The 21,601-nt window shown below is 42.9% G+C and overlaps 1 protein-coding gene across 1 annotated transcript in view; it reads right to left on the bottom strand.

Annotated features, from left to right (window-relative positions):
- Positions 1–21,601, bottom strand: part of naa15b (N-alpha-acetyltransferase 15, NatA auxiliary subunit b) — a 56,212-nt gene that overhangs the window by 15,731 nt on the left and 18,880 nt on the right. Inside the window, exons 2-11 of the mRNA XM_056279971.1 lie at positions 20,581–20,665; positions 20,377–20,481; positions 18,318–18,475; positions 12,608–12,742; positions 11,580–11,733; positions 7,498–7,617; positions 7,273–7,368; positions 6,332–6,438; positions 5,993–6,065; positions 80–249 (exon numbers count right to left, since the gene is read on the bottom strand). Of these exons, the coding sequence (XP_056135946.1) occupies positions 80–249; positions 5,993–6,065; positions 6,332–6,438; positions 7,273–7,368; positions 7,498–7,617; positions 11,580–11,733; positions 12,608–12,742; positions 18,318–18,475; positions 20,377–20,481; positions 20,581–20,665 (1,203 nt within the window). The remainder of the gene's footprint in view (positions 1–79; positions 250–5,992; positions 6,066–6,331; positions 6,439–7,272; positions 7,369–7,497; positions 7,618–11,579; positions 11,734–12,607; positions 12,743–18,317; positions 18,476–20,376; positions 20,482–20,580; positions 20,666–21,601) is intronic.

Here is a 21,601-nt window from a genome sequence, read left to right as displayed (position 1 = left end):
AGCTGTTTTTAGCCTCTTCATTCTACTGGACAATGAAATGTGTGTGTTTGTGTGTGCACACGGTTTGTGCGTCTGTTACCTTGTAAATCTTGGCCTTGATAAGAAACAGCTCTATGAGTGTGGGTGTACTCTCAATGGCTGTGTTGATGTATTCTAGGGCCAGTGTCTGTTGGCCAATCATGTCATAGTGCTGCGCCAGGAAGTACTGCACCCAAAGCAGGGTGGTTGGTGGCTCTTCCTTTCCATCATCTGCAACAGCGAATGAAATTGCAGCCCCAAGGGTATGTTAAAACTCAACATATTCGAGCAAACTTTGGGTCATTAAACCAACAGGTGTACAATACACACAAGATCAATCTCTTTAACTTTTTGGTTATACTTTGTGAAAGAAAATCTTGTTTTAAATTGTTTCCCCATTTTTTCACTCCCAATTTGGCATGTTCAATTCCCTCTTCCTGAGTCCAACCACATCATGACCGTAAAGAATTAGAAATCCACGTGGATCCAGCCAACTGTTTATGTTTGGCTGCCAGCCGCAAGATTCTCCCAAGCAAATTCTGCCAGATCAACCAATAGCTGTATAGGTGTCCCATCATCTGTTGGATTTACTAGTTGCGATAATGAGACAGCAGGGTATTATCCCCCAGAAAAGTTGTTAGGCCAGGTGGCAAAGGCTTTTTTGACAGGGGCCTGGTGCGGGCCAGTGACAGCCTGACAGCAGCATTAAGGTAGGGCCCCTATAGTTTCTGTGATAACAGAATCATGGACGCAATCGTGGAATTGAAAAGCAAAAACACAGATTTCATAGGGCCTTACATTAAGTCAGTGCTAAAAGCTGACTCGAGATTTGAAAAAATGAGTACGTAATGTGTGATATGTAAGTCATTTATTCAACACACATTTAAAACTAGAAGAGTGCACTAAGTAGAGGCAGATCCTTTCCAGGGGTATCTCCCCTTCTCTGGTGCTTGGACTTGGTGACAAACCACCACTCTTTCCGCCTACTGGAAGGGAAAATACAGAGGCACTGCCTGTCTATGTCCCATTTTCTGGTGCACGGACTTGCGTGAAAAACCAGCGTAGGAGTTAGCACTCACTTGCGGTATAAAACAGGTTTTTCAAAGGATTTTAATCACAGCAACAACAAGGCCCTTGATCATACTCATAACTGTGCACAAAAATTACTAGGCTGAAAGGCCCAGTATTATGCAAGATTAGCAGCGGTCAGATACATGCACGCATGGACATAAAAAAAAACCAACATTGTTTTTCCTGCTATTATACGACTTTTAGCTGGCAGCTATACCAACATGCACCCTGGCTCTGCCGAATGACGCTAAGCAGGTGTGGGCTTGGCTAGTACTTGGATGGGAGACCTTCTGGGAAAACTGAGTTGCTGCTGGAAATGGTGTTGGTAAGTAGAGGGCAGTCTTCTCTCTCGCTCCCTCTCTCTCTCTCTCTCTCTCTCTCTCTCTCTCTCTCTCTCTCTCTATACGCATATATATATATATATATATATAAAAAAAAAATCCCAATGCCCCAGTGTAGTGACAGGTACACTGTGCTGTAGGAGATGCCGTCCTTCGGATGAGATGTTAAACCTGACTCACTGTGGTCATTAAAGAGCCCATGGCACTTATCGCAAAGAGTAGGGGGTTCTCCAGTGTCCTGGCAAAATTCCCAACCTGGCTCTCCCCATCTGGCCACCCAATCATCCACCCCCCCCATATAATTCGCTCAACTATTCCTCCCTCGCCACCTCAAGCTGATGTGTGGCGAGCGTTCAGGTGCAAAATGGCTGCCGTGCATCACCCAAGTGGGTGCTACACATTGGTGGTGGTTGAAGTGAGTTACCCCCTTCAATGTGAAGCACTTTGGGCATCCAGATAAAGTGCTATATAAATTATTATTTTGTGCAGCGCCAAAGAAAAAAAACAGAGCTGGAGGTGGCAGAGTTGAAGACGCGAGGGAAGAGGTAAAGAGGAAGGCCAAAGAGGAGGTTTATGGATGTGGTGAGGGAGGACGTGCAGGTAGCTGGTGTGACAGAGGAAGATGCAGAGGACAGGAAGAAATGGAAACGGATGATCCACTGTGGCAACCCCTAATGGGAGCAGCCAAAAGTAGTAATAGATTTTGTGCAGCGCCAAAGTCAATTGAACAGGAAATTGGGGGGGGGGGGTGTTTAATATGCAGTGCTAAAGCTAAAAAAAAATCTACCCAATAAAAATGTTTTGCCTGTCAGTCTATGGATGTGCAGCCTCCTTGGTGGACCCTCAGACAAACGCGACTAATCCTGTCTTTATTTTCATAATATAACAAAGCTAGGTAAACCATTTACATCTACGGTTGACTCAGATCGGGCAGCGATAAGAATATGCAACACTTCCTGTTTTGACTGGAACCTAGAGGAAGTTGTTCCTTCATAACTTTCGCATTTTTTGGATTATCAAAATTCTTTTAATAACTTTTGATCATATCACTGCTGTGACAGCAATTCATATATGATGTTTACTTACTTTTAATCTTTGACCATGTATGACCTATATCATGTTTAACTGTATTTTCCATTGCTTAAAGTTCATATGTAACAGAACAAAGATAGTCTTATAAGACGTCTTCTCCATGTGAACAAATAAATGCCTATTGTTAACAGTTGGTTGATAGCAGAGAAATGTATGGGAAACTCACTGAGTGTAGCAAGTCTGTACACAGTAATTGGAGAAATGGTCTTGGTGGGATGTGAGCTGGAAGACATGAGATAAGGAGGGGAAGAACAGACAACTGCCCTATAAGAGAGACTGTATTGTATTAATTGGCGTGCAGTCAAGCATCTAGGCTTGAAAAAGTCTGTTCATGAACATACTATATGTACATATTATACATATGTATTGACAATACTGTAAGAGATTTTTGTCTCGCTCCTCATTTAATGTCAGAGTGGAATTAAATAATTGCCACGACAGCTGCCCAATCCAAGTCAACCGTAGACATGAATCAACATTGATTCAGATTGGTCAGCAACAGAGAGCAGCACTGGTCAAGCGTGCTAGAGAGTGAATGAAGAGAGGGAGCAGTGATAGCGAAAACAAATGTTTTTCAATCACAAGAACCACAAGATGTTCTTCATCATACAGTCAAAACTGTGTACAAATTTTTTTAGGCTGATAGGACCAGTAGTTTGCGAGATTAGCTGTGTAGACACACACACCCACACACACACACTTGCGTGACCAAACACCTGTCAGGGACACAAATCAACAACTATAGCAGAGTCTTACAAAGAACAACAACAGAGGGGCATCCGGGTGGCATGGCGGTCTATTCCGTTGCCTACCAACACGGGGATCGCTGGTTTGAATCCCCGTGTTACCTCCAGCTTGGTTGGGCGTCCCTACAGACACAATTGGCCGTGTCTGCGGGTGGGAAGCCGGATGTGGGCAAATGCCCAGGTCACTGCACTAGTGCCTCCTCTGGTCGGTTGGGGTGCCTGTTCGGAAGAGGGGGAACTGGGGGGAATAGCGTGATCCTCCCACAAGTTATGTCTCCCTGGCAAAACTCCTCAACGTCAGGTGAAAAGCGGCTGGCGACTCCACATGTATTGGAGGAGGCATGTGGTAGTCTGCAGCCCTCTTGGAGGAGGCATGTGGTAGTCTGCAGCCCTTCCCAGCTCTGCAGAGGTGGTGGAGCAGCGACTGGGATGGCTCAGAAGAGTGGGGTAGTTGGCCATGTACGATTGGGAAAAAAAAAAACCCCCAACAAATTAAAGTGGAAACAGACAACTTTTTTGCTTTAACTTATCATTATGACATAAATGTTGATTGCACAGTGTAATGTCTATAGAACAAGGACACCATCGATGTTCAGATTGGTTCTCTATAAGCCTCGCTTTCACTATGCAATTTTGTCTGCCACCAGGTACGATCTCAAGGAAAAATTAAGGCTTGATTTAGTGCGTCAACCATTGCGCAACCAAAAGAGGATAGCACTTTTGTTTTCCCCCAGTAGCTATCCCCAGCAGCACACGAACGAACTCTGGTAAGGTTCGTTTGTGGTATGAACATGGTCCGACCTAGAGCCGACCCAACTGCAGGAAGCACTGCGTGTTTTTTTGATTAAACCAGCTCCCATCGCCAGCTGCGCTGTGTATTATGGGCTGAGGATGAGCTTTGTCAACACAGAATTGCTGATTGAAGGCAGCAAGTCTTCTTCGCGTAACGTGAAGCAACACATTGTTCTCTAGATGTTGTCTTTAAGCGCATTCCAATGTGCTATTCTGCTCGCATATTTTGGCCAGCAGCCATGTACCCTGGCTCTGCTGAATGACAGAAGCCACGCAGGTGTGGGATTAGCTAGTACTTGGATGGGAGACCTCCCAGGAAAGCAGAGTTGCTGCTGGATGTGGTATTGGTGGGCAAGTAGTGGGCATTCTTCCCTCTGGTCCTAATTAAAAAAAAAAAAAAATCCCAATGCCCTAGTGCAGTGGTTCTCAACCTTTTTGGGGTCCTGGACCCCCTGCGTAGTTTTGATCTACCCTGAGGACCCCTCCACCTGATCTTGGGGGAGGGGGGTGCAATTTGATAGAAACAGTAGAAACTGCATTTTAAATTGCATTATAGCATTTATTCACTCTTTGGGGCAAATATAAGAGCTTTCAGTTGTAACTTAGATATAGTTAACAAAACAGAATTCTTATGCAGTAACTTTCAGATATATGTAACAAAACAGAATATATATTCAGTAACTTTCAGATATATGTAACAACAGAATTTTTATGCAGTAACTTTTAACAATGCAAACGGGAGCGAGATCTCTTATTAAAATACAATAAATTACACTTGTGAAACAGATGTAATTAGAGAAAAAAGTCCTGTTACCCTTTATAGTTTAGGTAGATAAAGGTCTGTCACATTTGAGTAAAATAATCCCATTTCTATAAATGTCATAGGATCTTTTTTTTTAAAGATATTTTATTTTCACGGACCCCTTGCAATTACACCACGGACCACTAGGGGTCCGCGGACCCCCGGTTGAGAAACACTGCCCTAGTGCATTGACGGGGACACTGTGCTGTAGGAGATGCTGACCTTCGGATGAGATGTTAAACCGAGGTCCTGACTCACTGTGGTCATTAAAGATCCCATGGCACTTATTGCAAAGAGTAGGGGGTTCCCCAGTGTCCTGGCAAAATTCCCAACCTGGCCACCCAATCATCAATCCCCCCCTGTAATTCGCTCAACTATTCCTCCCTCTCCACCTCAAGCTGATGTGTGGTGAGCATTCGGGTGCAAAATGGCTGCCGTGCATCACCCAGGTGGTGCTACACATTGGTGGTGGTTGAGGAGATTCCACTCTTCACTGTGAAGCGCTTTGGGTGTCTGGATAAAGCGCTTTATAAATGTAATCCATTAATTACTACTATTATTATGATGATGATGATGATGATTATTATATGGCCCAAATGATGACCGCAATTATGAACAAACGCCAATTCAGCCGATGGTCCATTTTGGACAGCTATCCTGGAAGAAAAACAAACTCCGTTCTCTGCCCGCCAACCCCACGAGATTTCTGACCTATGAACGGAGTGACAGCTCCTGCATGGCTTTTGTTGATACATTTTAATTTGCTTGAAGGGAAAATGCAACAAAGTAGAAGCTCATCAACTGATTCGGACCAAAGCAAATGGACAACAGGCGTGAAAACATCCTATGTGTGACAATGATGCCTGTTGGAGCACTTCTATGCCCTACACGATTGTTCTACACACTCAGGTATGTTTAGACAATCAAAGATTTGAAACAAAGCTTTGAGGCAGTAATCAAGTTACTAGATTACTCGTGGCAGCCCTAGAGTTGGGTGGATAACAAAATACATTGCTGTGCCACATCAGCACCCCTATGAAAAAAGAATCCAATAATGAATACAAACTAGACGAAATTTCAATTTTATTTCCACTCACACACCTATTGCCTATAAACAATGACTTACTCACCATTCTGACTGAACATTCGACAGCTTTTTAGTGAGGTTTCGTAGCCAACAACTAACTCTTCTATTATTGCCACCTGCAGAGAGCGAGAGAGAGAAATGAGAGGGAGAAAGAGTGGTTAAGCTCAGCTGTTGTCTGTGGCAAGAGCTTGTGAGTCAGACCTCAGAATGTCCCAGGAAAAGTATTATCCAATTCTTGGTTTTATTCAGATTAAGAATTACTCAGAATGCTGTGAACGCGCCACTTAATTGACACTGTTGGCAGTTGTCAATGACAGAGGAGTTCTAGACAAGGGAAAAGGATGAACTGTAATTTAGAACATTGATTTGACAATGTTGTCACCTTCTCTTTGTCGTGGTAGAGTGACTTAAGGGTGGTAAAGACAGGTGGACATCCCTTGCTGAAGTTCATCCTTAGATATCTGTCCAGACACTCTCGGAACTTCTCACCTGGACATAGAAAAGGATAACAGGGAAAAGGTGGGTCAACCTCTGATAACACTGGAACTTCTCTTAACATGACATTTCACCTCCAAAATGAAAATTCTGTCATTATCTACTCACCCTCATGCCAATGGTTTAGGGTTCCGTTTCCATACAACAGAGTTTTCCAACTAAAATGATAATTGGAGTGAATGGTGGCCAGTTTGTTAAGAGTTTCAAAAAATGGCAGAAAACGTCCATACAAGTACTCTAAACAGCTCATGCAGCACAATTCAAGTCTTCTGAAGCCAGAAATGTTCAACATCTGTTTCTTTGCAAGGATGTCTGTGAACTTCAACATGCCCACGCAAGGTTTATTTTGAAGACAGGGGAGGAAGGGAGGATCTGTAGCAAATAATGGCAAATGGTTTAACTTTCAGCCTTTTCCACTGTAAGAGCTACTCTATGGCTTTAGAGGACTTGGATTGTGCTGCATAAGCCATTTGGAGTCCCTCTATATTGGTCATTTTTACCAACTTTAGAACTGTAACAAACTGGCCACCATTCACTGAATTTATTTGGAAGAAAGCTGCTCTGGCATTTTGTTGGCCAACTTCTTCAGTGCTGTATGAAAAGGGAACACTAATCTGAGTTTCTACTGGCATGAGGGTGAGTAGATAATGACGGAATTTTCATTTTGGATGTGAACTATGCCTTTAAGCACTATTGTGTGTTCAAATTGTGAATCTAGAGCCCAAACTACTATAGTACTGTAGAACATGCCCAAGTTTATTTACGCTGATGCAAAGGGTAACTTTTAGTTCCTTGTATAAGAGATAGGAAGAGCATAATTGGACGCACCAGACAAGAAGTTTAGCGGCAGCCTGCGAGGAACCAGCCCTTTGGGAAATTTCTCCCAGGACTCCTCGTAGATCTTCTGTCTCTCCTCTATGCTTCCTAGTAAAAGCACACAGATATTCAGCAGGTTGTCAAAGGAAGAGGCCTGTATGATTTTTAGAGAAAATGATTTTACCAAGGTAAACCAAGCAGGCTTGGGTTTTTCTGATGTACTTAGTGGTAGAATACCAGGTTTTAAGGCTTTCTCCAGACCATGGTAATAAGACCAGTTCTCTGGATTCCTCTCCTGCAGGCGATGGTAGATCTCTGTGGCCTCCTCCAGACGCTCCAGCTTCAAAAGCAGCTCTCCTGCAGAAAACATGGCAGCAAGACCTCAGTTGTGGCAGTGTAAAACAGCAAACAACTCTTGAATATGCAAACATCTAAAAGACTCATTCCAAATGCAGAAGCAGAAGTTAGTCACAGATAGGTGAGAGATAATCTCCTTTCATATTGTAAAAACATACTTTTGCTATGCTTATTTCAATGACTTAGGATTTAGGGCCAGTTCAATGTCAATAATTCAGCCTAATCACAACTAAGTGACAGATCCTTGAAAAGATCTCGGTAAAACAAAAAAGACATGGCAGTCTTTAAAACCTCACAATGTTTTAAGTCTTCCATTAACATGAATTTGAAATGTGAGGTGTCATATTGCTGTAAATATTTCAAGTCACCTCTCTGCTCTGTTTGAAAAATCAGTGGACAAGCAGAACATGAGAGAGTAGGGCTACTTCAGAATCCGAATCAGAATACTTTATTTATCCCCGAGGGGAAATTGAGTTCTATTACAGACACTCACGCTCTAATAACTAAAAACTAACAAGATACAAGATAAGAAAATAGAAACAGAAACAAACAGAAATAAAAGATAAATAAGAAATAGAAATAAGAACAAAATATATCAACAATCTTTTATATCTACTTCATCTTTTTAAGGGAAAGTCATCATGATTTTCAAAATTATCTCGATATTTAAATTGTTGGGATAACACTCCATAGCAGCTATAATACTTCTATGTGTATCTGAAATGCTGCCAAAATTGCGTGTGAAAAGTGTCCGCCGGTGACATAAAAGACAGACCATGGATATGAAAACTACAACCTACTTCTTGGTTTGCTGCACAAGGAAATGCAAATAAATGCTACATACAGCTGTGTAGTGAATGCCAACAAATGCCATATAATGATGGCGATTCACAGATCGACACTTATCTGCACAATATTGGCAGCATTTCAAAAATATGCAGAAGACCTGCTCAGTATCATGGTAGCTAATGGAGCACTATCCCAAATACATAAATATTAGGGATGGGGGATTGATTCTTAGATGCATCAAGGTTTTCTCAAAAAAGATTATGTCTCGATGCAGAAAACTCAATAATCGGGAATTTAAAGCTCAATTCTTGATTGGGCCGTACACTCCTTACGGCTGCCGCTGAACCAGCTGGATGGTGAAACGTAATGGACGTAAAACATGTGGGCCGTGTTTACATTCTAAGCAAGGCTACTTCTTCAGTTTTGGTGAGGATGGCTGAGCGTGAGCAACCGAAGCTGCATGCAGTCCGACTGGCACCATGCTTCCATACACGCTGGTATGGAAGCACTTTGGCTTCTACAAAGTTGAAGAGAAAATGGACCTGGACAAGAGCCACAATGTATGCAAGTTGTGTCTAACTAAAATAAATATTTTGGGAACACAACAAACATGAGAAACCATATTTCACGTTTCCACCTGGAGTTAGAGGAAAAACAGCTGGTTTTAGTTGCTGCCAACCAGGGAACAACTGAACAAGTGATATTAAGGCTTCCACCGAACTCAGAAAGGGCGAAGCGAATCACCAAGTCGACTGCAACTTTTATTGCCAACAATTTGCGCCCCTACTCAGTCACTGATAACCAGGGCTTTCATGCTATGCTGCACACTTTGGAGCCAAGATACAACATTCCGTCGTAACGTGTTTTCACCAACACAGTGACACCCACACTCGACAACGAAACCAAACCGAAAGTCATGCAATCATTGAGGAAAGTGGGTAGGATAGCAATAACATGCGATGTGTGGACATCTATTGCTACAGAATCTTATGTCACTGTAACTGTGCACTTTATTACCGATGACTGGCAGCTCGTGTCTCACGTGCAGGGGATATAGTTCCTGCACAGTGGAGCACACTTACACCGGAGCATGTAGACCAACTCCTGCTGTTACACAAAAACTTACACATTCCAGCATTCACCAGCTAAGCACATTTTCTATGTTGCATTTTCATGATTTCATTGTGGCCTATTACTTGAATTTTCTCCATTATCTATTGTTTTACCATATATTCTACAGAAAGCGTTAGTTTTGTATGCGAGCTGGTACAGAACTCTGTTTTTGTATGAAAGCTGTTTTTCATCTTAATATACAGCAAAATGTTTTTTGCTTTGTCTGAGAGATTCTGTGCTCATTGGCCATAACAGGAGGATTTCAGTTGAAGTCATTATTATATATTTGTGAATGAGAACAGCTTTTTATGTTATCAAGTGATTGCTGAAGTCTTGCTGAAGCCTGTGTTAATTTACAACAAGGATGTTGCCGTTTCTTTTCTTGTTGGTTCTTTGCAATGCTGGGAAATGTGACCTTTCAGTTGACACATCTCTTCTAGTTGTTACTGTATTAATAAAAGATAATGGAAGTCAAGTCATCTGTTTATTCTAATTATGGATCATTACAAATATAAATATATGTTTTAAAAGTAGCAAGTAGTCACATAGTGAGAAAAAATAAATCGTGTATAAAAATAAAAAATGTTGATACATCAAGATGCATCAATAATAATTTTATAATCGCATCGTAGCCCTCTGAATCGGAACTGAATCGAATCGTGAGGTGGCCCTAATAAATATAATCAGGGACGCACGATATTGGATTTTTGCAGTTCTGATATTTTCCAACTCATTTTGGCCAACTGCCGATACCGATATATGCACATATTTTTTCCACCTAATTGCAGAGAACATCAAGTCTATTCTGTAGTGGACTTAACTGAAGCTGCTATACTGACCATGGAAGCCACACAGGCATCGCGCTGCTGATCTCTATTTTTACGCGGCTGGTCCATTTTCTTTTTTTCTTTATGTGGCTCTCCAACAGGTAAAAACTACATACAACTGTGTAAAAAAAGGAGTACCATTTGTTTAAAAATGATTAAAATAGATACCTTATCGTACCAGAGGCAATGCAACCTTGTGGGTGTCTTTTTTCATTGCAGATTAGAATTAAATCAAATCAATGTGTATCCATGATGCTGTAGTTAAAACAATCTAATGTATTCAGTACCAGTTAAAGTATTAGCCACTTAACTTGTCCATCCATCCATCCACTGTCTTAACTGCTTATCCTGTTCTCAGGGTTGCTGGAGCCTATTCCAGCAGTCATTGGGCAGCAGGCGGGGAGACACCCTGGACAGGCCGCCAGGCCATCACAGGGCTGGCACGCACGCGCGCGCGCACGCACGCACGCACGCACGCACGCACGCACGCACGCACACACACACACACACACACACACACACACACACACACACACATTCATTCCTAGGGACAATTTAGTACCGCCAATTCACCTGACTTACATGTCATGTCTTTGGACTGTGGGAGGAAACCGGAGCCCCCAGAGGAAACCCACACAGACATGGGGGAGAACATGCAAACTCCACACAGAGGATGACCCGGGACGACCCACCAAGGTTAGACTACCCCGGGGCTCGAACTCAGGACCTTCTTGCTGTGAGGCAACCGTGCTAACCACTGCCCCACCGTGCTGCCCCACTTAACTTGTCCATTTTCCAAAGTAGCCTACTTGAAGTCTCCTTAGAAAACACAGCTAGCATGCAACCACACACAACACAGACGCAGTTGGTGTAGCAGGTAAAAAAAAAAAAAAAAATCCTGCTCCGCCCCACCTATGTGATGAGCTGCATCCGTACCTGGTCAACGGCGCATAATTAAAGCGTCATCTTATCAGCCTGTCATATTGGCAGAAATGCTCATTTCGGGCCAATACCGATATTTCATTCTAAAGCCTTTATCGGCCTATACCAACGAGGTGCCAATATCATTGTGCATCCCTACTATATACTACGTATAGCTAATAATTTTGAAAGTCATCATCATTTCTCTTTAGCACATCAAGCGTCTCAAAAGAGTATCAAGATATTTGCCCATAGGAAGACATATTTTCCAGCTGGGGCTAGAAGGGGGAAGTTCAAAGTGCACCGACCCACCTCTTGTCTCCTCCACAGCCAGTTTGTCACATATCTGTTTCTCATAGTTAGAGAGATGTTCAAGGGCCTCCTTATACAGCCCAGCCTCCCTCAGCACCTGGTTCTGGTATAGCAGCAGCTCACTGTACTCATAGTCCACTTTATCTGGAGATGTCTGGATACAGAGACACAGACACCAGAGGAGAGAGACAGGAACACACACAAATGAGGAGCATTAGTCTAATGATCATTATGTTCAAACAACAGAGATTAAACTAATGGATCCATTAGGCAGAATTGTATCAATGCTGCACGTCTTAGTTTGCTCGATGCCGCAAACATGTTGTACTAAGGCTGTACAATATAGTATAAAAAAAAATCCTATTGCGATTACTTTGACAGCTATTATGACTGCGATATGAGTCACAATTAGTGGGATCACAATTTTCATTTTCACTGAACAACTATTAAAATCATGACAACGTGACATTTGTTGGGGTTTGTACCAAAGAAACATGTTTTCTACATTTGGAGAACAAGCTTTGTAGACCAGGACATCTCTGCACTGCTACAGTAACTCATTTAATAGTGTTGTGTCACAAATTAAAAAAAAAAAATGCAGGTTCTGCAATTTGGATATCACACTTGGCCATAATGCCATTTCAATAATATTTTGATTAATTGTTCAGCCCTATGCTGTACTACATATTTGGCATAAAGACAGGAAGCTGCCTGGCCTTATCAGGAACAAGGCAGAGAGAGAATCTAAATGGCTTTGAAAGACACAGCCATTCCAGCTCAAGACCAAATAGCTACACCCCACCAACACTGTACCTACAAATGGCAATGCAAAAAACTATATAGAGGTAGTAAACTGGAACAACAGCTGTTAGAATGTGTCAGTACATAATGTGTCTCATACAAAATACCTTAATCATTCCTGCTTGTCAAGTTAGTTTGTAAGGTTTGACAGCACATCTCATTGAATCTCCAAAGTATAAAAATGTAAGTTTGCCAAAAACAGAAACGCTCAGCCTGTCATGTCTAACCTGTTGTGTTTTCCTGAACTCCTCAATGATTTTGGCGGCCATCTCATAGTCCTCCAGGAGGTGATAAGCAATAGCATAACCGATCCAGGAGGCCCGCTGTGCCGGACGCAGCTGAAGCAGTTGGTACCGTGTCTCCTTTGGGGGGAAAAGTAAGGGAGACAGGGTAATTTACCCATTATCTTAGCATTAGAACTAATACAATGGCAAGGGACAGCTGGCAAAAGTAGCTGATAAGGGGTTCTGCTGACTCATGGCAATAGTACTGAGCTCTACTGGCAGGCTAAGAGTGAGAGAGAGAAAGAGAAGACAAAATTATGCACAAGTCTCCCATTTTAATATTCCCATATACAGTGCATCCGGAAAGTATTCACACCCCTTCACTTTCCCCACATTTTGTTATATTACAGCCTTATTCCAAAATGGATTAAATTCCTTTTTTTTCTCATCAATCTACATACAATACCCCGTAATGACAAAGTGAAAAAGGTTTTGTAGAAATTTTTGCAAATTTATTAAAAATAAAAAACTGAAATATTGCATTTACATAAGTATTCACATCCTTTACTCAGTACTTGGTTGAGGCACCCTGGGCAGCGATTACAGCCTCAAGTCTTCTTGGGTATGAAGCTACAAGCTTGGCACACATATATTTGGGGTATTTCTCCCATTCTTCTCTGCAGATCCTCTCGAGCTCAGTAAGGTTAGATGGGGAGCGTCGCTGCACAGCTATTTTCAGCTCTTTCCAGAGATGTTCAATGGGGTTCAAGTCTGGGCTCTGGCTGGGCCACTCAAGGACATTCAGACTTGTCCCGAAGCCACTCCTTCGTTGTCTTGGCTGTGTGCTTAGGGTTGTTGTCGTGTTGAAAGGTAAACCTTCGCCCCAGTCTGAGGTCCTGAGCGCTCTGGAGCAGGTTTTCATCAAGGATCTCTCTGTACTTTGCTCCATTCAGCTTTCCCTCGATCCTGACTAGTCTCCCAGTTCCTGCCGCTGAAAAACATCCCCACAGCATGATGCTGCCACCACCATGCTTCACTGTAGGGATGGTATTAGCAAGGTGATGAGAGGTGCCTGGTTTCCTCCAGACGTGACATTTGGCATTCAGGCCAAAGAGTTCAATCTTGGTTTCATCAGACCAGAGAATCTTGTTTCTCATGGTCTGAGAGTCCTTTAGGTGCTTTCTGGCAAACTCCAAGCGGGCTGTCATGTGCCTTTTACTGAGCAGAGGCTTCCGTCTGGCCACTCTACCATAAAGGCGTGATTGGTGGAGTGCTGCAGAGACGGTTGTCCTTCTGGAAGATTCTCCCATCTCCACAGAGGAACGCTGGAGCTCTGTCAGAGTGACCATCGGGTTCTTGGTCACCTCCCTGACCAAGGCCCTTCTCCCCCGATTGCTCAGTTTGGCTGGGCGGCCAGCTCTAGGAAGAGTCCTGGTGGATCCAAACTTCTTCCATTTACGAATGATGGAGACCACTGTGCTCTTCGGGACCTTCAAAGCTGTAGAAATTTTTTTGTACCCTTCCCCACATCTGTGCCTCGATACAATTCTTTTGACTTCATGGCTTGGTTTCTGCTCTGACATACACTGTCAACAGTGGGACCTTATATAGACAGGTGTGTGCCTTTCCAAATCATGTCCAATTAATTGAATTTACTACGGGTGGACTCCAATCAAGATGTAGAAACATCTCAAGGATGATCAGTGGAAACAGGATGAACCTGAGCTCAATTTTGAGTGTCATAGCAAAGGGTGTGAATACTTATGTACATGCAATATTTCAGTTTTTTATTTTTAATAAATTTGCAAAAATTTCTACAAAACCTTTTTCACTGTGTCATTATGGGGTATTGTGTGTAGATTGATGAGGAAAAAAAGGAATTTAATCCATTTTGGAATAAGGCTGTAACATAACAAAATGTGGGGAAAGTGAAGGGGTGTGAATACTTTCCGGATGCACTGTACATATGCACACAAACACACCTTTCTTAATGACCTTATGTGGCCAATTGTGTGGCCTCTTTTACAAAACTGCATCCTAGACCTAAGACATACTACACTCTAGGCCTAAGACCTACTACATCCTAGGCCAAAGACCTACTACATCCTAGGCCAAAGACCTACTACATCCTAGGCCTAAGACCGGAAACAGAGCTTTAAGTGTGGGGATTCTAAATGTTCTCTCCTCGCCATGTTTTTTTTTTTAGATACTTTAATGATCCCCGTAGGAAAATTACACTCTGCATTTAACCCATCTAGCTGTGTAGCTAAGAGCAGTGGGCAGCCATCGTGCAGCACCTGGGGACCAACTCCAGTTCATCTTGCCATGCCTCGGTCAAGGGCACAGACAGGAGTATTAACCCTAACATACATCTCTTTTTGGTGGTGGGGGAAACCGGAGTACCCAGAGAAAACCAACCGTAGACATGGGGAGAACATGCAAACTCCACACAGAGGACGACCTGGGATGACCCCCAAGGTTGGACAACCTCGGGGTTCGAACCCAGGACTTTCTTGCTGTGAGGCCACAGCGCTAAACACTGCACCACCGTGCCGCCCATATCACTTCATATCCATTTATGTTGACAAAGGGCAAAAACATTGCCATTGTTCCGTAAGGCTTTTTTATCCCTCAAACACTTCGTCTGTCTTCTTATCCTTTCTTCATTCCCGAACCCTCTCACCTCTTCATCTGCTCTACATCTAGCACACTGGACCAGCTGAATACAGATAAACTCTATCCCTCTTCTATAATCTCCTCTTATACCAGTCATTCCTCTATGCTAACATTCTTATCATTTTCATTTTCAAGATAAATACAACTCACCCAGAAACGGCAGGGTAGAGCAAACCTGTTAACAATGCTACCAGCCGTACTAATTAGCGTCAAGTGATGTAGTCTGGTAACTTCAAAGACCAAAAATTTTTTTTTTTTCTGAACAGGCCAACAAATAACTCAACTGCTGTTGTGTAGGTGACCCTCCACGCTCACTCCCCTGTGGAGGTGGGGCAAGCAAAAATATTGTTTTGCCAGATGGAACCCATCTGCAATTAGAAACTGGCTTAGAGCCATCTTTATTCTTCATTCTTTAAGTCTGTAAGACTTAGACAATGAATGTATACGTTTGCAGTGTATGAGTTCATAGGTGCATAACATGGACACACGCGTATAGGGTGTTGTTTGGGTTACCATCTATAAACTAATAGGTTTCAAATTCTTTATTCCTGAACCATAATACACTATGGGCAATTACGGCCACTTCTAAATGTGATTTGTAAAGAAGCATTTATACTAGAAATTCACCAGAAACTTCAGATGCTTACATTTTCAAATGCATAGTTTTTTTAAACAGCCAAATAAGAATTAAAATCAACAATCCATGACTTGTGTCGCTATTTTATCAATTTGAAATGAGATGGTGTGGTGATTCTGCTGGACAATCAATATTACTGTAGAACAATGACCCAATATAGTTGGATGTAGGAGGCAGAGTGAAATGGACCCATCCATCCACCCATTATCCAAACCGCTTAACCTTACTCAGGGTCACGGGCAGAGGTGGGAAAACTCCGCTTCAGAAAGTAGAAGTACTAACAATGTACTTGCTCCACCCATGCACTTAACCAGCTGATTCTAATTAGCACAACACTTCAGCCAGGTAGGAGAACTAATTAGCGAAACCAGCTGGTTTAGTCCATGGGTGGAGCAAATACATGGTTAGTACTTTTACTTTCTGAAGCTGCGTTTTCCACCTCTGGTCACGGGGATGCTGGAGCCTATCCCAGCAGTCATTGGGTGGCAGGTGGGGAGACACCCTGGATAGGCCGCCAGGCCATCACAGGGCCAACACACACACACACACACACACAAACACACACACACACACACACACACACACACACACACACCAGGTATGGCCGATTCACTTGACCTACGTACGTCTTTGGACTGTGGGAGGAAACCGGAGCACCCTAAGGAAACCTACACAGACATGGGGAGAACATGCAAACTCCACACAGAGCATGACCTCGGACAACCCCCAAGGTTGGACTACCCCGGGGCTTGAACGCAGGACCTTTTTGCCGTGAGGCGACTGCGCTAACCACTGTGCCGCCAATGGGCCCAATGAAATGGACCCATTGACACCAATTTACTACAAACAAGGTGTAGCAGCCATTATCACTTGTGTACCATCAGTTCACCACTAGATAGTCTGCACCCTTGTAAAATTGGCATCCTAAAACTACCTAACATATTCAATCTTATCTATTACAAACTTCTTCTAAATATAATATTACACTGTTCTACATTAATATTAATTGATTGTCCCAAAAGAAGCATCATCATCACATTTCAATATTTTTTCTGCTGGAGTTTTTTTCCCCAACACGTATGTTTGCCACTCCACCAGTTGGTTTAACTCTACCAAAACATGTCAGTAACATTATATGGAAACTGGGAAGTGTCTCCAACCATGGTAAAGATGCTGGTTAATACTATGTAACTTGACTGTATGATCCAGCTTGATCAAATGATGATTTACTCAGGATAAATGTTGTGGATTTCAGCATTAAAGGCATCAACAGAAAGACACTGATGTAGTAAGGGTGATACAGCTGAAAAATGTATCACAATATAATTTTTCATTTCAGTTGATAAATAATTACTGATAATTTTTAATAACCTATTTTTAATAAAGACCAGGAGAAACAATGCTGAATTTTACCACTTTATTTTGAGTTTAACCACCTTATTTTGAATTTAACCACCAGTGATAATGAATTAATTAACTGATTCATGATTTCTGATATCAGTCAGATTTGGGGGAGGAGACCTTCCATACTGGCAAGCTGCCCTGTCCTTTTTTAACCAACAATTTCCTCACCGTCTGCACTCATTTTCTCACTCCAAGCCATTTCTGTTGTGTCACATGTCAATGGTGCAAACGAACAAGCATACTGTTTACACGATTGACTGTTTCGGTGTCACTCGTAGCACACTCCATTATCAAGGGATATGATAGGCTTTTTATGAGCCAGGGAGTATGCGTATTCATTGTTGTCGTGCTTTCATGGCAGTTAGCATTTTAGGACTTGTTGTCCATATAGCGTTTTTTTTTCTGAGCGCCAGCATCCTTTTTCAATTGTTCCCAATCAGGATTGTATGCAACCGATAGAAAAAGCGCTCCCCAGTGCCCTGCCAGCACTTTTCTGCCAGAGGAAAAACACTATATGGACACACGTCCTAATGGGTTTAAGTGAAACTATCACACATTCAATCGAAATTTTTTCTAATGCTATTGATGAAGTGTCTATTGCTGGTGCATATTGCTATTGTTTTATCGCCCAGGCCTACCTTGACGCATCTGCTCCTTCAATCTTGGAGTGTCAACCAAGGACCAAAATTACAAACATTTGTTGAGATTCAAAAAGGAAAGCTACAGTGAACCTGGTTCTCCTTCTGGTTACCAAACACAAGAAGCAGCTGGTAGAATGAGCCATCAACAATACAATGTAGAGATGCAAGTGGGGGGTGTGTGTGTGTGTGTGTGTGTGTGTGTGTGTGTGTGTGTGTGTGTGTGTGTGTGTGCGCGCGCAAATGACATTTCAAATCTGTCATTTTGCAGTGCCGGGGAAAAGCTATAAATACCCCACCCAGTCCTTTGGGCTCTTTGTGCTAAGACCATTTCCCTCTTTCCTCTGTCCATCCTCACCCTGTATCCCTCCAGGTCTCTCATCTGAATCTGCAGCAGGGAGAGGTCCCGGAGGATTTGAAGGTTGTCCTTGTCCCACTTCAGTGCATTGCGGTAACACTTGATGGCCTCATCGTACTTCTTGTCCGATCGCTGCAGCAGGCCGTACACATGCCAGCCTATAAGGCCCAGCGAGTTAAGGAGCACACGCATACACACGCACAAACGTGGCACATACACTCATTTTTCCGCGTATAGTCTGACGCTGTTTAAATTATATCTGGAGGAAATTGTGCTCTAGAAGACAGAAATGGTGCAGTGAGATATCTGCCTTTGGGGCCACATTAGTCTTCGCTAGTCTGGAACTGAATACCGACAGAACCACATGTCCTGTGTCCCCCCTTTATTCGGCATTCCTCCAAGGCTTAGTTTTCTTACACTCTATCAAGATACAAATGAACATATTTATATAAAATGTATAAACATAAATATATATACACTCACTGGCCACTTTATTAGGTACACCTTGCTAGTACCGGGTTGGACCCGCTTTTGCCTTCAGAACTGCCTTAATCCTTCGTGGCATAGATTCAACAAAGTCCTGAAACATTCCTCAGAGAGTTTGGTCCATATTGACATGATAGCATCACGCAGTTGCTGCAGATTTGTCAGCTGCACATCCATGATGCGAATCTCCCGGTCCACCACATCCCAAAGGTGCTCTATTGGATTGAGATCTGGTGACTGTGGAGGCCATTTGAGTACAGTGAACTCATTGTCATGTTCAAGAGACCAGTCTGAGATGATTCGAGCTTTATGACATGGCGCGTTATCCTGCTGGAAGTAGCCATCAGAAGATGGGAACACTGTGGTCATAAAGGGATGGACATGGTCAGCAACAATACTCAGGTAGGCTGTGGCATTGACACGATGCTCAATTGGTACTAAGGGGCCCAAAGTGTGCCAAGAAAATATCCCCCACACCATGACACCACCACCACCAGCCTGAACCGTTGATACAAGGCAGGATGGATCCATGCTTTCATGTTGTTGACGCCAAAATCTGACCCTACCATCCGAATGTCGCAGCAGAAATCGAGACTCATCAGACCAGGCAACGTTTTTCCAATCTTCTATTGTCCAATTTTGGTGAGCCTGTGCGAATTGTAGCTTCAGTTTCCTGTTCTTAGCTGACAGGAGTGGCACTCGGTGTGGTCTTCTGCTGCTGTAGCCCATCTGCCTCAAGGTTCGACGTGTTGTGCGTTCAGAGATGCTCTTCTGCATACCTCGGTTGTAATGAGTGGTTATTTGAGTTACTGTTGCCTTTCTATCAGCTCGAACCAGTCTGGCCATTCTCCTCTGACCTCTGGCATCAACAAGGCATTTTCGCCCACAGAACTGCCGCTCACTGGATATTTTCTCTTTTTCCGACCATTCTCTGTAAACCCTAGAGATGGTTGTGCGTGAAAATCCCAGTAGATCAGCAGTTTCTGAAATACTCAGACCAGCCCGTCTGGCACCAACAACCATGCCACGTTCAGAGTCACTTAAATCACCTTTCTTCCCCATTCTGATGCTCGGTTTGAACTGCAGCAGATCGTCTTGACCATGTCTACATGCTTAAATGCATTGAGTTGCTGCCATGTGATTGGCTGATTAGAAATTTGCGTTAATGAGCAGTTGGACAGGTGTGCCTAATAAAGTGGCCGGTGAATGTATATGTGTGTGTGTGTGTGTGTATTTTGAATACATCTAGAATACATACATGATCCAGCCCCCTACATACAATGAATACATACATACAAGATCGGTCAAGTTCAAGCTGGAGTGGCCCTTTGTTGACACAGCATGGTTATCCTGGGAAAACACATCTGTAGAGTTTGTGGGTATTTAAACATGAATTTACTGGCTTTGTACCATAGAGTTCTTGTACTTAACATGAAAGGGTTATGATTCTTGAGTATCGTCACAGAACCTCTGGAATACAAGACAAATGAACAAGTCAGTGTCAATACGTGACCCTCTCTTCTGCAAACTCACTCGCGCATACACACACGCACAAACAGCTATGCAAGGATACAGACGTGGCTCTTGAGATCGTTGCGCAGGCCTCTTCTCACCAGGTCATATGCCTCCTCCTTCTTTCCCAGACAGTTGAGGGTTAAGCCCTTCATTGCCAATGTCTCTGTAGGGAGGAAGACAGGAAAGAAGAGTACAGTTGAAAGAGCAGAATACATAACATAGCAGCCTTCATTGGCCAAGCATCCATCCTTCTGTTCCTTACCTCCATGTTCAGCAAATTTGGGGTTGGACAGGATCTGTTTGCAGAACTTGAGTCCATTTCTGTACTGTTTGTGTTCATAACATCGCTGTGGAGACAGAAGGAAATTATTATATATAATCCAGTGAGTCAAGTAAATTCTTTGAGACAGTACAAGCCCGTTTCATGCCATAAGCAATCATAAGCCACACACACACACACACACATTAAGGATGTGACAAAAATCAACATTTTTAAAAGTTTAACATTAAAGGAAACAGGTTCTGCTAGGGAGTTTTTTCCCCCGTACAACTTATACACTGATGAGCCAAAACATTATGATCACTCACAGGCCAACCGAATTACGTTGATCATCTATCTCCACACAAGGGCACATATCATGGTCTGAGTAGAATAGATGGTAAGCAAACAATCAGTTCTCATAGTCAATGTGTTGGATGCAGGAGAAATGGGCAGGAGTAAAGACCTGAGTGACTTCGACAAGGGCCAAATTGTTATGGCCAGACGACTGGGTCAGAGAATCTCTGAAAGGACAAGACCTGTTGGGTTCCCCTGGTCAGCAGTAGTTAATATCTACAGACAGTGGTCCGAGGAGGGATAAACTACAAACCGGCGACAGGGTGTTGGGCACCCAAGGCTCATTAATGCACGAGGGCAACAAGGCTATCCCGTCTGGTCCAAATCGACAGAAGGGTCTACTGTAGTGTTGTCACGATACAAAAATTTTGACTTTGATACCAATACCAAGTTTAGTATCACGGTACTCGATACTGAAACAATACTTGAAACTGAAATGATACTGATTCGATACTTGACACCTAACAGATCAGAAAATAATGTCCACAAGGGTTGAGCACATTTTTTAATTCAGTTTATAAAAAACTTTGTAACACTGTGAGATCGCTGGAAAAGTCCCAAACAAACCTGTTTTTCGCTGGATCTATAAGTCAGAAAAACATTGATTTAGTGTCAAAAAGTTCAGAACACTTTCAAATTGTAAGGGAAGGTCTGATGTTTACCTCAA

This window comes from Lampris incognitus, chromosome 5 (genome assembly GCF_029633865.1).
Source record: "Lampris incognitus isolate fLamInc1 chromosome 5, fLamInc1.hap2, whole genome shotgun sequence".
Lineage (NCBI taxonomy): Eukaryota > Metazoa > Chordata > Actinopteri > Lampriformes > Lampridae > Lampris > Lampris incognitus.
This window is presented reverse-complemented; position numbering and strand designations above follow the sequence as displayed.